Source organism: Panthera uncia, assembly GCF_023721935.1.
Source record: "Panthera uncia isolate 11264 chromosome B3 unlocalized genomic scaffold, Puncia_PCG_1.0 HiC_scaffold_1, whole genome shotgun sequence".
NCBI classification, from domain to species: Eukaryota; Metazoa; Chordata; class Mammalia; order Carnivora; family Felidae; genus Panthera; species Panthera uncia.
Window position 1 is genome coordinate 85,820,753 of NW_026057582.1, and position 16,239 is coordinate 85,836,991.

Genomic DNA, 16,239 nt, shown 5'->3' on the forward strand with positions numbered 1-16,239 from the left:
CAGAGCCTGATGGAGGGCCCGAACTCATGAACTGTGAGATCATGACCTGACTTTTAGCTCTGCTTTAATCTTTATTGTTTCCTTCCTTCTTCTAACTTTTGGTTGAGTTTGTTCTTCTTTTTCTAGTTCCTTGAGGAACTAGGGTGTGTTGATTTTGAGACTTTAGTGTTTACTGCTATACATTTCCCTCTTAGTATTGCTTTTGTAGCATCCCATAAATTTTGGTATGTTGTGTTTCATTTTTAATTTTTCAGATATTTTCTTTCTTTTTAAAATTTTTTCAATATTAATTTTTGAGAGAGAGCAAGCATGAGTTCGGGAGGGGCAGAGAGGGAGACACAGAATCTGAAGCAGGCTCCAAGCTCTGAGCTGTTAGCACACAGTCTGACACGGGGCTTGAACCCATTAACTATGAGATCATGATCTGAGCCCAAGTCTGACACTTAACTGACTGAGCCACCCAGGTGCTCCATTGTCAGATATTTTCTAATTTCTCTTGTGACTTCTTTGAGCCCCAAATATATTTTTACTTAAAAATTTATGGAATATAAAATGATCTCAGGGTTTGGTTATCAGGGGAATACAAATACGGGATTATAGATTCTATTAAAATGGCAATAACCTGGATTATATATTTCTTATTTCTAGGGCTTCTTCTATTTGTATGTTTAAAAAAAAGGAAGGGTGAGGATTCTATTGAGCTAGGAAATAGTGAACAAAAAAGGTGCTATTTTTTTTTTTTAACTTTAGAGGGAGATTGCATGAGTTGGGGAGAGGGGCAGAGGGAGGGAGGGAGGGAGGGAGGGAGGGAGAGAGAGAGAGAGAGAGAGAGACTGACTCTTAAGCAGGCTCCATGCTGAGCAGGGCTTGATCCTACAACCCTGGGATCATGACTTGAGCTGAAATCAAGAGTTGGTTGCTCAACCAAATGAGCCACCCAGGTGCCCCCAAAAGGTGCTGTTTTAACAGAGAGTAACCATCCACTGAGTACAAACCACTGTACTTGGCACTGGAGATTCAGAAGTACAGAAGACATCATCTCTGTCCTGATTTTCACTTTCATTTTTTTTTTTTTTTTTGAAAGAGAGTGAGAGAGTACATGCATGTATGAGCAGGGGAGGAGCAGAGGGAGAGGGGGAGGGGGAATCTTAAGCAGGCTCCATGCCTAGTGCAGCCGGGCTCCATCTCAAGACTGCGAGATCATGACCTGAGTCGATATCAAGAGTTGGATGCTTAACTTACTGAGCCACCCAGGCATCCCAAGAAAGGAACAACCATGAAGGGACTAATTTTCAGGGTTTTTTTTTTTTTAAAGTTTATTTGTTTATTTTGAGAGAGAGAGAGAGTGAGCAGGGGAGGGGCAGAAAGAGAGAGAGAGAGAGAGAGAGAGAGAGAGAGAGAGAATGTGAATGAATCCCAAACGGGCTCTGCACTGTGAGATCATGACCTGAGCCGAAATCAAGAGTCAGACACTTAACTGACTGAGCCACCCAGGCACCCCTAGTGTTCAGTTTTATATGAAGGATGAGATTAGGCTGATGGTAACTCAGTAACTTAATGAGAAGCTTGGCAGAGAAAACCAGCATTTAGGAGCATTGCCATGTTTACTGTCTGCCGATTGCTGCCTTCAGTTATTTAACACTTACTACCTTTAAAAAACTTGCTTTTTTCACTAGGCACAACACCATCACTGGGCGATGGCTGACCAGGTTCCAGGCTGTGTGGGACCCTAAACAAGAAGACTGTGTCATAGTTGGCAGCATGGCTCATCCACGACGGGTGGAAATCTTCCATGAGACAGGAAAGCAGGTGCATTCTTTTTTTGGTGGAGAATGCCTTGTCTCTGTGTGTTCCATCAATGCTATGCACCCAACTCGGTATATTATGGCTGGAGGCAATTCCAGTGGGAAGATACATGTTTTTATGAATTAAGAAAGTTGCTGAGTGTTTGGTTTAGCAACACCAATTTGTTCAAATCAGTGTCTAAGGAGCCTAGTAATTCATGTGCCTTGGTCTGTTTACTTGTTCATATGTTCTTCTTAGCAAATATAAAATTGCTTTATTAGTAAGAACTGTGAGCAGAATGTACTTTTTAGTAAGGGAGAAGGCTTTTAAGTTGTTTCTGTAGGTTGGGGAGGGAATTTGAGGGGAGGCTATGATTGCTTCAGCACTTTAATCAGGCAGTATATTGAGAAATTCTAGCATTATAAATTACAAAGCTTTGGTTATTATTAAAAGTTTTTGTGGTTTAATGATACGGGTTTTGATAGTGACATTTGGATTTGTGGTTTATTTTATAGTTTGGAGTGAATATTTATTTCTAGACTCATATACTGGAAGAGATCCTAACTTAGTGATTTTCAAACTTTTAATTTTTTTAAATAGAGAGCTCTTTTTTCCCCCGCCTTTAAATTCAATGTTATGTGAAATCCCAAGATAATTGTTGAGAAGCCTTAGTTGACTCGGGCAGGGCCTGGGTCTGTGTGTGCTGACCCTTTGATCTCCTCTAGATGGCTCTTGAGACATGGCTGAGGAATTCTAGGTCTTCTAGGAACAAGGTTTGGATCTGCCTGACCCTTGTAAGCCAGGGTGAGATTGCCTTCAGACCAGTGTTTTCCACACTGTGGTTTATAGCTATTCACATGAAATCAGTTTAGCCATGACCAGAGTTTAAAAAAAGGAAAAGGAAAGAAATAGTAAAGAATAGGAAACATAGAGTAAGGGTTGTTTTGTGAAACTTAGTTATATATGCATGCATATTTGTACGTATATATGCACATGTATATTCTGATGTAAAATATATGTCTTTATTATTGTGGTACTGCTGTAGGTCATGGTTTAAGAAGTGAAAGCTCCTGCCTTAGAAGGTCTCAGATACACTTACCTATCCCTGTCTTTAAACTCTCCAGAGGAGATTTATTATCTTCTTAAGTGAATACCTTCATGCCTAATTCATATTTGGAGGAAATGTTGTGAAAAACGACTTTTGGCATTTTTTGTCATAAATTTTTTTTTTTTCTAGAAGTTAGGGCAATTTGAAAGTGTTTGTTGTTGGAAGGGTAGCTACAAAATCAGTGACTGACATTACTGTAAGATATTACCTTTTTGCTAGATATTTACCTTGTTGCTCTTCATTGACAAACTACTACTGAAGGACCATTATAGTTTTTGGCAATATGTTTGAATTCTAAGAGGAAGTGTCTTCTCAAATTGTGTATCACAGAAATAAAGTCACATGTATAATTTCCTTCTCTGTAATTATTGAGGCCTAGTTTATTAAATAGGTTATAAGTAATAAGAATTCTGTTTTCTTGATGAGAGGATTATAGAAATTGGAAGTGAAATGGAAATATTCATTTATGAAATGGAAGGGAAAGCTAAGTGAGGTTGACTTCTATTAAACTGCCCTGGAGATAATAAATGAAGCCTGTAGGCTCCTTTCCCTTTTCTTTTCTTTTCTTTTTTTTTTTTTTCCCCCTTTCCCTTTTCTACACCACTTCATTTCACACGTCCCAGAGTGTGGCTACTTTTGTGAAAAGTGCTGTTTTTTAAAGATATTGAAAAATACTCTCATTGAAATTAGTACCATCATTTAAGCTTTGAATCCTTGGTGGTAATTGCCCGGTTTCTGCAATAAATGTTAGCAAATTCTTGATGTTTGTCACTTTTGTGGTTTCTTTTGCCATTTTAGCTTCATAAACTGTACTATTTATATCTAATTCCAGTTAATAGAGTTCTGTCTTCTTGATGCAATGCAGGAAGGAAGGAAAGTGAGTGGGGACTTGTTTCTCAGTGATAAGCTCTATAATGGAGTAATTGTTTAAATCTACAAAGCACATAAAGGAAAATTGTCTCCCTTAGGACATCCTTAAACTGTAATCTGTTGTGAAAGGTACTTCTCCCAGAGACTTGTTTAAAGCTTTATGGCTTCTGTAATTATTCGTATGTTATGATTGCTTTCTTTCTTTTTTTAAGTTGGGCTTTATGATATCTCTTAAGCACGTAAGCTCTGTATTCCTCTTGAGTCATTTTCTTTGAGATGCCCACCCTTTTATGCCTTTAAGGAGGAAGGAGACTATTCTCAGGCGGACAGGGACTTGGTCAAACTCGGAGAGACTTAAAAATGATTAGGAATTAATAAATCTTAGTTCCTTAAGTCCTGTTTTGGTATTCATGCCTTTGAGTTTCCTTTCCACAGAGATGACTTTGCAAAGGCAGTTCTCCAGGAAAGCAGGGAGCTTGGGGCTGTGTACACAAAGATTTAAATCCTTTCAGTCAGTTATAGTACATGGGGAGGGAGGAGGGCAGACACATGTACCTTCTGTATCAATCCAAGAGGAAGCAATATATGCCCTTTAACTTCAGGTTCCAAAAACTTAGGTGTCCTTTTGCTAGGCTGTCCCTTCTGATTTAGTACTTTTTTTGGTTTTTCCTTTTTAGTATGGTATTGATGGCCAGTAAGGAGTTTTAGTTCCAGGACAGCATAAACCCATATTTTGGTTCATTTGGTTATAAGTGTTTTTGGATTTTCAAATGAAAAGGTGAAATTTTGTGAGGAAGATAACATTTAGTACAGAGGCAGGAGTAAAACATTTTAAGGTACCTCTTCCTAAAATGAAAGCAGTGCAAGAGGAAATGTTTTAAAAGTATCTTTTGCCTGTTTGATTCTACTCCATCAGCAAGTTGTAGGGGTGTGTAGAGGAAGCCTGTTCATGTGCTAAAACCAGGAGTGTATTCTCTTGTAGAGGGGCCTGGTGATGGTTGAGGAACCCTAAGCAGAGGGAGCGGGTGCTAGAGCCCTGAAAGGGTCTGTAAATAGGGGGTCCTCATTAAGTATCCATAGAAGAGTGGCTGCCTTAAAGCTGTAGGATCATGGGGGCGCCTGGGTGGCTTAGTTAAGCGTCCAACTTCGGCTCAGGTCATGATCTCACTGTCCATGAGTTTGAACCCCATGTTGGGCCCTGTGCTGACAGCACAGAGCCTGGAGTCTGCTTTGGATTCTGTGTCCACTTTCTCTGCCTCTCCCCATCTTGCACTGGGGGAAAGAAAATAATAAACAAATGTTAAATAAATGTTAAAAAAACTGTAGGATCATGGGAAATCACCACTCACATCCAGTGGTTCTTAGGCTTTTCTTTTTTGTTTTTAGAGAGCTTTTTTTCTTTTTTAGAAAATGGTGGGGGAGAATGGCAGAGGGAGAGAGAATCTTAAGCAGGCTCCACACTCAGCGCTGAATCCTACGACCCTGGCATCATGACCTGAACTGAAATCAAGAGCTGGACACTCAACTTACTGAGCCACCCAGGCGCCCCTGTTTCTTAGGCTTTTTACTTTGCAGATCACTTTAAGCAAAGACTTTGTCATTAGAAACAAAAACAAAGCTCCACTAGGGACAGGATATTAGATAATCATTTTATAGGTGATAGGAACCTCTGAAAATTTTGAGGTGGGTTACATAACATGATTGGTGCTTTAGGAAGATGATCTGGTAGCAGGATGGAGCATTAAAGGGCAGATAGAATTGAAACCAGGAAGATTAGGTAAGAAACTAGCACAGTGGACCCAAGTTTCACTTTTCATCCTCATGGAATTTAAAAGACCATTACCAGTTTTGTAGCCAGAGTGATGGTTATATAATCAGGTGAGATAATGTTATAGGAATATATTTTGTAAGTTGTAATTATCAGGTTACTGTAGCAGTGACACCATTCTATTCCCTTCATAGGAAATGTTTTCTGTTCTTGTTCCAGGCTTGAGTGAGAACACTGGTCTAGAAGCTGGACCATCTAGGTTCTTGTTTATAAAAAAAACTTTTAAGTTTATTTTGAGAGAGGAGGGAAAGGGCAGGGAGAGAGAAAATCTTAAGCAGGCTCAGCACCGTCAGTGTGTAGCTAGATGCAGGGCTCCATCCCACAGACTGTGAGACCATTACCTGAGTTGAAATCAAGAGTTGATGCTTAACTGAGCCACCCAGCTGCCCCTAAGATTTTATTTTCTTGAGTAATTTCTACACTCAATGTAGGGCTCAAACTCACAACCTCAAGATCTCATGCTCTACTTATCGAGCCAGCCAGGCACCCTGGACCATCTTGGTTCTACTTTTGGCTCTATGTAGCCTTAGGAAAATCACTCCTTGGTTTTCCTCAACAGAAAAATGAGGTCCAATTCATCTCTAAAATCGTTCTATTATTACAGTTTCCAAGTTTTTAGTAGTATTTATTTTGGGGGAAAGGTCAAGGATAGATGGATATAAGCAAAATGACTATTATTACTATTTTTTTTTGAGAGAGAGAATATTAAGTAGGCTCCATGCCCAGTGTGGAGCCCAACCTCATGACTATGAGATCATGACCTGAGCCAAAATTAAGAGTTGGATGCTTAACTGACTGAGCCAACCAGGTGCCCCAATAAAATGACTATTTTAAATGATTCTAGTCATGAACAGCAGTCAGCTGTATAAATCCCCCTGGTATCCTTTTATCTCTGTGTTGGTAACTTTGAGGAAAAAGGGAGACCAGTTGTAGGTTAAGAAAGAGTCCACTCTTCAATGATATTTAAATATTTATTTAAGTTTAAAAATAATTTTCATGGCACCAATGATTTTATGCTAACTACATACTGCATATGTAGAAAAAAGTACATTGCTTTGAAGGAAAGTATAACTTAGAATTTTTGGCACACGAAAGGTTTACAACTATACTTTTTAATGAAACTAAGAAATTCACATTTGCAGGTAGTTTACCTTCTACTGCTTAAAGATGCAGTACACTATTCTTTAGTAAGAGTTTTATTTCCTCTGATGGATGAAGCTATGGAATCCATTGTTTTTTTCTACAATGAGATCAAACTAATTTTGAGAGAAAATGGGAGACATAGTGGAACACAGTAAAACCAGGTTAAAAATCTGAACAATGTTTATGGGGAGATACCAAAAAGACTAGTCACCAACAAAGGAAGTTTGTTATTCAAGCGCTACTTGAAAAGCAAATTGAAGGAAATTTTACTATCTGTATTTTCTGGGGTAAGCCCTGGAAAAAAATAACCCAAAAGTTTCTGTTCAGAGAGCAAAATCCAGCTGTTGGAAGTGGTATGGACTATTGTACTGTTAGAACTCTAGACACAAGTAACATACCAGGAAATGGAATATTGTATCTCTCTTTAATGTGAATATGAAAGGTCACTGTCAAGGTTATCACTCACTGCATAGAAACACCATATTCTACAGACTGAGGTAGGAACACTACACTAAAAGGTAATCTGCTATGTTGCATAAGACAGTAGATATCCAGGTTAAAACCAGCCCCCTATCTTCTGACAGCTTTTTCATCTCTGAGTCTACTTTTCACTTCAGTCCTGTGCTAAATAAAGCCTTCCTGTGTAGATGACAAGTGGCAGTGGATAGTTGGTTCTAAGTGATCCCTAAGTTTTACTAGGATCTCCTTCACTTTGTCTTGTCACTTGGTAAATAGATGTTTGTAATTCTGCCCTAATTGTCGCTGGTATGGAAATGATCAGACATTCCTCTTCCATTCTTAGCTTCTGGTGGAGTTTTAGCATTTAAACACTTGATCTTGCTCATCTTGGCATCAGTTACCTCTTTGCTGGTTGGTTGTTCAAGCACCCTTTAAACAAGCAACCCCAGTGCCTCCACTGGGAAATGGTCCTGGGCCTTTAGCAAGTCAGGAATGGGAGCAGAGCTGACCCCCTTTCTGCTAACATACTGGTAAGGAGCAGTTTTATTGTCTAGATTGGGGTTGGCAAATTATGGCCTGTGGTCCAAATTCAGCTGTCTTTTTAAAAATAAACTGTTATAGAACACAGCCATGTTTCCTTGTTTATGTATTACCTATGGCTGTTTTTGTGCTATGATGGCAGAGTTGAGTAGTTGCCACAGAGCATGGCCCACAAAACCAAAATAAAAACAATATGTACTATCTGACACTTTACAGAAGAAGTTTGCCAACCCCTGGTCTAGATGAAAGGGCATTTAGAATTGTACAATCCACTCCCCCCACCCTGCACCCCCTGTCAATTCCATGTCTGTTATACTTTGTACATGGACATGATTCTGCTATTTCAGGGGACAAATTAGGGGAGAGCAAATCTTCAAGTGACTCATCCTGTTCTGCATTTGGGGCTGCCCAACATCACGTGATGTTAGCAGCCACTCCGCTATTGTGTGGGTCCCAGGAATATGTCTACGGACTATCCTTAAATAAGTCCTCAGGCCCCAGATGACTTAGAAATCTCTCCCTGAGATGAAAACGAGATCTTGTATGTGAGTGGTTGTTAAGAGTTGCAGAGCTTGGGCCTTGGACCCCACACTCACCCTTCACATGCTATGCTTTGCATGCTTCCGCAGCTTCCCTCAGCAAGAATGGCAAATACTTTCCTACAACTCTTATTTTCCTGATGCAGAGGATGACCCTAGGGGGCAGTATTTCTACATCTAATTGTTGGTTTCTGCCACGTTCGCTTTCTTTCTTTTGTAGGCATCTTTTAGTATGCCTATTTAAAGAAATCCTTTTCTTGGTCCCTTCCAAGGCTCTTTGTTGATCTTGGAATTCTCTTTTCTGAAGCTTTTCATTCTCAAGATCAGTTTCTTTCTTGCATCATTTAGTTCATCAGGCTCTATTTTCTTAATCCATAAAGTAAAAACAAAATATGAATTGATAAGAAAATAACATCTTGTTAAAATATAAATTGAAATAGTTTTTTTGGGGGGGGGTACAAAATAGGTACTGCTCTCTGAATCTCAACAGTTTCTTAGGTACCTAAGTTCTCGTTTCTGTTAACTACACTTTGTCCGACATTTCTGACAGTCTTATCTCAGGCACCACTGAATTCAACTAATGTCTCTGAAGCACTATAAAAATCTTGAGGTTCTTCAGGAAAAAAAAAATCACAGAAGTCTAAGTTCATTATATAAAACTCATGGCGATGCCCACTAGGATCTCTAGTCTAAGGGGACAGACTTACCCCACCCCTGCTGCTGCTGCTGCGGTAGCGGTGGTCCCTTCAGATGCCCACTCTGCTCAGATTTGAAAAAAACAAAAGGAAAAGAAAATCCAACTCAGACCATCATAAGAAGCAACTTTCCATTTAATCATTCTACATGGATGTTTACTTTTTTCAAATCTCGTCTGGCAGGAAAACCTACAGATAGTTCCCATTGTCCAGACCCCTGGCCTGTGCTGCTGAGGCTGCACTGATGAGCCTACTGGAGCCCAGTAGGAAAGCTCCCGCACAATACAGAAGACGACAGCTCTCTAGTCTTCAACTAGTGTCCCATCTGCTAGGTGACACTACTGCGATAATCCGTAATAGTAAAATAAATTATTTTTATTTGATACTTTCAAAATAATACACATCTATGAAAAATCAAAATTCAAAACCAAAAATTATCCTGCAAATCGGGAGGATGAGAAACAGAGTTGCTGAGCCTTTCTTGAAAGAACCTCTGAAGGAAATGAGTTTTCCCAGTTTTAGATAGGGCATGAGCCTATCCTCTTTTTCTTCTGGGAAATGACCCTCCTAGGCTGTGGACTTTGAGTCATGAGAGGAGGACTTGGTACATGTGCCGATGGTTCCGCGATGGGTCCCATTGCTGGGAATGGGTAGCCGGGCTCCTTGGTCCACCTGGCTAGTTATTGGGAGGAGTCATGCCTTCTCAGGTGTCAATGAGCAGGCTCACCACTGAGCGGATTTTGCAGGCAAACCATCGCCTGAGGGGACAAAAGTATTGATAGTGGAATTGTTCAAACTCGGGGGTCTGGCGGATATCGCGGAAAAAGGCAATGTCAAGGTCAGACTCGGTAAGGATGATCAGGAGGAGGAGCAAAACAAAGAGGAGTCCCATGGTCACAAGGAGCAAACGGAGGACACTTAAAACAAACTTATTCACCTGTTCCTCCTCTGGCCTGCCGTGCCCCTGACACAGGGCCCTCAGCTCTCCCCCAAGGGCCTCCACCTCTGTAGCTGTTGGAGTGCTGGCTTCAGACTCCTTCTCTTCTTCGATGCTGCAGGTGGCCCCATTGATCTGCCGGGAAAGCAACATCAGCTCCAGGCTGTGCTCAGCCACAGGGGTGGGCAGCACACTGTCTGCAGGACTGTAGGCTTCATCTGCAATCACGGCGACTCGCTCATTGCTATCTGCCCGGCTGCTTCTCACATGAGGCAGGAAGGTGTCCCCGTGGGAGGAGGAACGCACTGGCGTGGAATGGGCACTGTCCCGGAGGGACTCGAGGCCTGGAAATGCAAAAGGAACGTGAGAAGGCTTTCTGGGTCCCTGTGCACACTTTGCTGTCTGGTGGAGGCAGCACCCATTCTGTTTTATATGGTAACTAAAATCTTGCAAGGAAGCCCCTCTGTACACTTTACGTGACAGTGGCTGCTGCATGCTGTTCTGATGTATCAGGAAGAGGATAAGAGAAGCAGCAGACATCAGAGGGGCCATGGTTGGAGGTTTTTTTTCTTTTTACGTAGGGTCTTGGCAAGATTTGTCAAAGATTCTGCCTTTCTTGCTTTTGACGTCAATTGAAAGACATTCTGAATTGCATACCATCCCTGATTCAGAGCTGGGGCCACATTTCAGGGAGCTCAAGTCTCCCTCTTGGGCTGAGGGTCTTAAGAGGCAGGAATGGGGAGGAAAAGACTGTTTTCCTTCACTAGGGCTCATGAAATACTGATTCTGGAGCTGAGTGCCCTTCTAACAACCCAGCATGCAGCTCCTTGAGTTCATGAGGTCATCTTTTGGATTTCTGCAGTTGTGCTCTGTCTCTTCAGCCTCCCACTTCTGGCTGTCCTAATCTTAGGGGACATTAAAACCCTATCTGCTCTTCCTAAGTGGTTTCTTTTTTTTTTTTTTAATGTTTATTTTTGAGAGAGAGTGTGCATGTGCACATACACATGTGCATGCATGAGCAGGGGAAGGCAGAGAGAGAGGGACAGAAAGAATCCCAAGCAGGCTCCACACTCAGCACAGAGCCCAATTCTGGGCTTGATCTCATGACCTGGAGATGTGACCTGAGCCGAAGTCAATAGTCAGATACTTAGCCAACTGAGCCACCCAGGCACCCCTCTTCCTAAGTGTTTTCTGATGGAGAAGGGGAATAGCCTTGGCTAGTGGCTCCTTTTTTTTACTTTAGAATGAGGTGGGTCTACTGTAGGCTGACACGTCCCCTATCTTTACACACTCCAAACTGCAGAGTGGTCTCTGAGAACATCTTGTTGGGTCAGGGTGGAAATTCTCTTACAATGGTCAGGAGAACGTGTTCTCCGACCCCCTAAAACTACCCATTATCTCTTTACTTTTTCAGATGGAACATTTCTCTCTTTACAGTGCTCAGTCTCTGGTAGCAAAAAACAGGAGGTGGTTACTCCCTCAACTAAATAGTAGCCATGGAGGCTAGAAGATGTGGGCCTGGAGTCACCGAGTATGGCCCACATCACAATGCTCTCGAGGAAATGGCTTCTTGTTTCAGGTTCAGTGTCTGCATTTTCATTCCTGGCTATCTTTGGGGTGCCAGAGTGGCTCTGACTCTCCCTGCTTTTGCGGCCTATGGTAAGAGAACCCAGTTCCCTTCTCTTGCTCTGAAATTGACCCTGAATTGCTGCAGACTAGATCAGATTCCCAGCTATGTAAAGGTTTGACCAAATAAGGGTTGATTAGGGCTAGCTTCATAAGCCCAAGGGTCTCTCTCTCACTTTTTGAATGTTGATTTATTTTGAGAGAGAGCACAAGCAGAGGAGGGGCAGAGAGAGAGGTAGAGAGAGAATCTCTGCACTGTCAGCCCAGAGGCCTATGTGGGGCTTGGTCTCACAAACCATGAGATCATGAACTGAGCCAAAATCAAGAGTCAAATGCTTAAACAACTGAGCCACCCAGGCGCCGCTGCCCCCCCCCCCCCCCCGCCTCCAGCCCAAAGGTCTCTCTTAAAAGGTGGCAGTAACCTTTCAGAAGTAGTGAGTTGTGTTTGGGTCTCTTGAGTAGCCATTTGCTCCCAGGCAGTCTGCCTGCTCAGCCTGCTGGAGCCCATCGGCACAGTTAAGGATTCTCCAGAGGAACAAATCCTGGGATTGGTTACAAACGTGGGGTGGGTTGGGGCAGGAACAGCAGCCCCCTGCTAGCCACCTAGTCTCCCCATCACCTCACCATCAGTAAGTATATTTGCCACAGCTTTCAGCTTCTGCTTTCAGAAGCTCCTCATGGTCCTGGTTTTATTTTTTTCCCCCCTTGTGCTAAAATCTTAAATTTGTATACTATTTTAAACTTTTTTAAGTGCTTTCATTTTATCTTTCCACGAAGTAATGAAAGCAAGTGGTTACAGAGCTTGCCTGAAGTCATGTGGTTGGTTGATGATGGCAAAGGTAAGGATGGACTCCAAGCCTCTTTCTATTTCCTGGTGCTAATGATCATGTAGTTGGATTCTGGGCCTGGATGAATTAAGTCAACATCTTATACCTACTTTAGATTTAGGTCCCAATTGCCCAAGAAACTGTTGTGAAATAATGTGAAATTAAGAGCCAGCCCCTTGTTCCAGTGCTCTTGATGCTCCTTTGATCTTTTCCCCCCAGCTTTTCCCCTTACTCCTGCATTTGCACAAGCAGCATGAGGAATATGAACCTGGGAGTGTTTAATAAGTTCCTGATAAAACACATCTTGAGGCCCTGATCACACATGTGTTGGCTCCTCTGCTCCTCCCTCTCTTCCTTCCATTTTTATTTAAATTCCAGTTAAATTTTATTTAAATTCTAGTTAACATACAGTGCAATATTGGTTTCAGGAATAGAATTCAGTGATTTATCACTAACATACAACACCCAGTGCTCATCACAAGTACCCTCCTTAATGCCCATCACACATCTAGCCCATCCCCCCATCAACCCTCAGTTTGTTGTCTATCTTTAAGAGTCTCTCATGGTTTGTTTCCCCTCTCTTTCTCTTTTCCCCCCCCTCCCATATGTTCATCTGTTTTGTTTCTTAAATTCCACATAATCCTCATACCCTTTCTAGAGGCTGTCCCTTCACAAAGACAGCTATGACTGTCAGATCTTCCACAGTACGACCAGCTTAGCTGCTGAAGCCACTTCAGTGCATTTCATCTTAGCCTACAATTCAGCCCTAAGCTTGGAGGGGAAGGAGAGAGGCAAAGGCTGTTATATCAGAGAGAACAGATCAGAGGGACACCAGAAACCACATCATAATAAGTTGTTGGTGCTCTCAGTAAATAAGATAATGGACATGTATACATTTCTAGTAGACTGCTAGACAAAATTAGTAAATGTTAGTCTTCTGTTCCCTCAATAGACCTCACCTGTATGTATGTCAGACTAGTCTTGTACAGAACTTCAGGTTCACTAGAAGTCACCACCCACCCCAACCCCTTCATCAAACCTGTTACTGTGGGATGGAGGGGGTGGGTACCATGGGTGGGTGAGATCTGGCAAATGGCACAGCAAAACAGAGGATTCTTTTTTACCTTGGATATGTTCCAGCTGCTTGCCTTGCCCAGAGGTGGCTCCCTGTGGGCCAGTGGACACAGTGGTCAGGAGCCTCCCCTGGAGCCGGGGCCCCATCCTCAGTATGCGCACACTTAGTGGCCGAAGGCAATGATTAGTCAACCGGAGCTGAACTCGGACTCTGGTGTGAATCTTAATCAGACTCTTCCCCATGGTCGCCCAGGAAAGCAGATACTTCTTCAGTGGAAACCAGCTGATCTCTTCAAGGAAACCAGCCAGGCAGGGGAGATACAGAGGCAAAGGATGGAAAAACAACTAGGGACAAAGGATTTTTGCTGACCCCATGCATGGCAGCTCCTTTACAGTGCCTCCCGTGCTGGAGAGAGGATGTCAGCTCTGGAGACAAAGTAGGCTGAGCTTCAGGGAACGAACAACTCTGAGAGGCTGACATTATCAGTGGACTGGATTCAGTCAGAAGCACTTAGAGCCATAAAAAGTAATGCTTCTCCAGCAATGTGGCTGTTTCCTGGAGGCCTGTGTAAGGGCCCCAGACTTCTCAGAGTCAGGTGTAGAGAGGGCAAAGAACAATCCCACAGGGTATGGAGAATCACATAGTTCCAGAAAATGCAGGATGTGAAGTTATAAAGACATTTGGCTTTGGGTTGGGTGGCTCTGAAGTGTGAGGTGTCAGCTCTGGGGCCGGAAACGGACTGTGTCCCATCCTCCGCTGGGCTGTACACTGTTGGGCCTTCTGTTGCTGAGCCAACCCTTAGGGTGCAGCAGATAAGAGGAACCAACATACCTGAGCATCCTCTCTGGTCAATCCTGTGCTAATAACATGTGGTATCTCAGCATCCCTGAGGGCAGAGGGGAAGGCCAAGCAGTGTGCAGTTATCTTCTTAAGGATCCCAGCTCATTGGAATCACATGGTTTCATTTGTATTGTAGTGTTATATTAATGTTTTTGCAATTTTCCCATTTTATTTTTATTAAAAAAAATTTTTTTTACATTTATTTATTTTTTGAGAGACCTAGAGCACAAGCAGGGGAGGGGCAGAGGGGGGGGGAGACACAGAATCGGAAGCAGGCTCCAGTCTACGAGCTGTCACCACAGAGCCCGACGGGGCTCGAACTCACAAACCGTGAAATCCTGACCTGAGCCCAAGTCGGACGCTTAACCGACTGAGCCACCCAGGTGCCCCTGCAATTTTCCCGTTGTTTTAGAGATAGTAAACAAATATTTCCCTCTGGAAAAGGCAAATCATTTCTGTGATATTATGTGCCATATGGAGTATATAGGAAAGACAGTCTCTGATGGACTATGAACCAATTTCAAATGTCCGTAACTTCCTCGGAGTTTGGGTTAGCACCCTTCTTCTGAGGCCCCCATCATGCTGCACTCAGCCCTTCCCTTCCTGGTTGGGTGGACAGTGAGGGTCAGCTTTGTTTGCTGGGTGCTTTAAAGGCAAAATCCCTCTTGAGAGATGGTGTAGCTCAACTCTCTGGGAAATAATCCATTCTTTATTTCCCCAGGCTTGATAATCCCTGACTGATAGAGTAAATTAAATGCTAAAATCATTTTCTTTTCCCCACACCCAAACCAGATGTCCATCTGCCTCTCCTCACTCAGCCTGTTACTGTCATTCCTGCTAGGGCAGTTCTTAGCTGCTTCTGCCTGTGCCCTCCCGAATCTACTGGGTTCCAGGCTGAAGGCCATGACTGGGGATGAAGGCTGTGCTCGTCCACAGGCAGCCTCAGGCGTGGGGTGTAAGCAGCAGTTTGGCTCTGAGTAGCACGTGGGAGCCTGCTGTGCTATAATTTGCCAGGTGTGAAGTTCTAGGAGGCTGAGATTTTGAGGGTGTGCCTTGGCCCTAGAAGTCTCTGCTTTAATAGCTTCTTTGGTGGCCTTTTCCTGCTGCATCCTCCCCTGGCATTTTACAAGCAAAGAGGACTATTTTCAGATGCTGAAGAGCCTACTGCTGCTGCAGTGGGAGAAGACAGGCAGAGCTGGCTGGGAACTGAGGCAGCCTCATAGCTTGTCTTGGGGGAGCTTGAGGACAGGCTTCCTGCCTTTGAGTTGTTCTGGCAACCCTGCTTTGTGGCTACTACAAATGTATTGTATTCCCACACGGATAGCCTCAGTCTTCCCTTTTCTGGGAACTTGGGTTTTACTGGACATTCTTCCATATGCTGGAGAACAAATGCACGAGGCTCTTCCCTATACCTGCATTAGTGCCAGCTTCCTTCAGAGGGTGACCTTTTGTCTTGAAGGACAGCTGTCCTGACTTTTTGCAGGAGCTTTGGGATGAACCTGGTGGCTTTAGACCTCAGGATGGATGGAAAGAAGGGCCACAAGGAGAGGAGAAAGTTATGTTTCCTCAAAAGAGAAGAAATTCATTCTACTTTCCTTAGATGAACACCTCACAAGAAGAGGGTCAGAGAGAACTGTGCTCCATTCTCCTGCTCAACCTAAGACCAGAGGAAAAGCCAGGAGGCTGTGTCTGATGACAGACCTCAATAACTTCACACCTTGCATAGTGATTATGCTTCGTAGTTCATAAGGCACCCTCCCACATCCACACTGCACTCTAGGGTGGGGGCAACAGGCTCAGAAAAATAACATGGTGAGCTCTGATTTGAATCTCACCTTTTACTTCCTGACCAGGCCTCTTTGCATTATGCTTGCTGCCTGTCCAGTAAATGCTTTAATCTCTATTAAAAAAATTTTATTTTAATGTTTATTTATGAGAGAGAGGGAGACACAGAATCCGAAGCAGGT

At 43.0% G+C, this 16,239-nt stretch overlaps 2 protein-coding genes across 3 annotated transcripts in view; one reads left to right on the forward strand and one right to left on the reverse strand.

The window, feature by feature from the left end:
• The window catches only part of WDR76 (WD repeat domain 76), a 62,751-nt gene extending 59,504 nt beyond the window's left edge, over window positions 1-3,247 (forward strand). For both annotated transcript variants that reach the window (XM_049613514.1, XM_049613515.1), the window contains one exon: window positions 1,677-3,247. In XM_049613514.1, the coding sequence (XP_049469471.1) occupies window positions 1,677-1,932 (256 nt within the window). In that variant the 3' untranslated portion in view covers window positions 1,933-3,247. The remainder of the gene's footprint in view (window positions 1-1,676) is intronic.
• A 6,221-nt stretch (window positions 3,248-9,468) lies between these two features.
• FRMD5 (FERM domain containing 5) overlaps window positions 9,469-16,239 on the reverse strand; it is a 38,923-nt gene continuing 32,152 nt past the window's right edge. Inside the window, exon 11 of the mRNA XM_049613528.1 lies at window positions 9,469-10,248. Within this exon, the coding sequence (XP_049469485.1) occupies window positions 9,671-10,248 (578 nt within the window). The 3' untranslated portion in view covers window positions 9,469-9,670. The remainder of the gene's footprint in view (window positions 10,249-16,239) is intronic.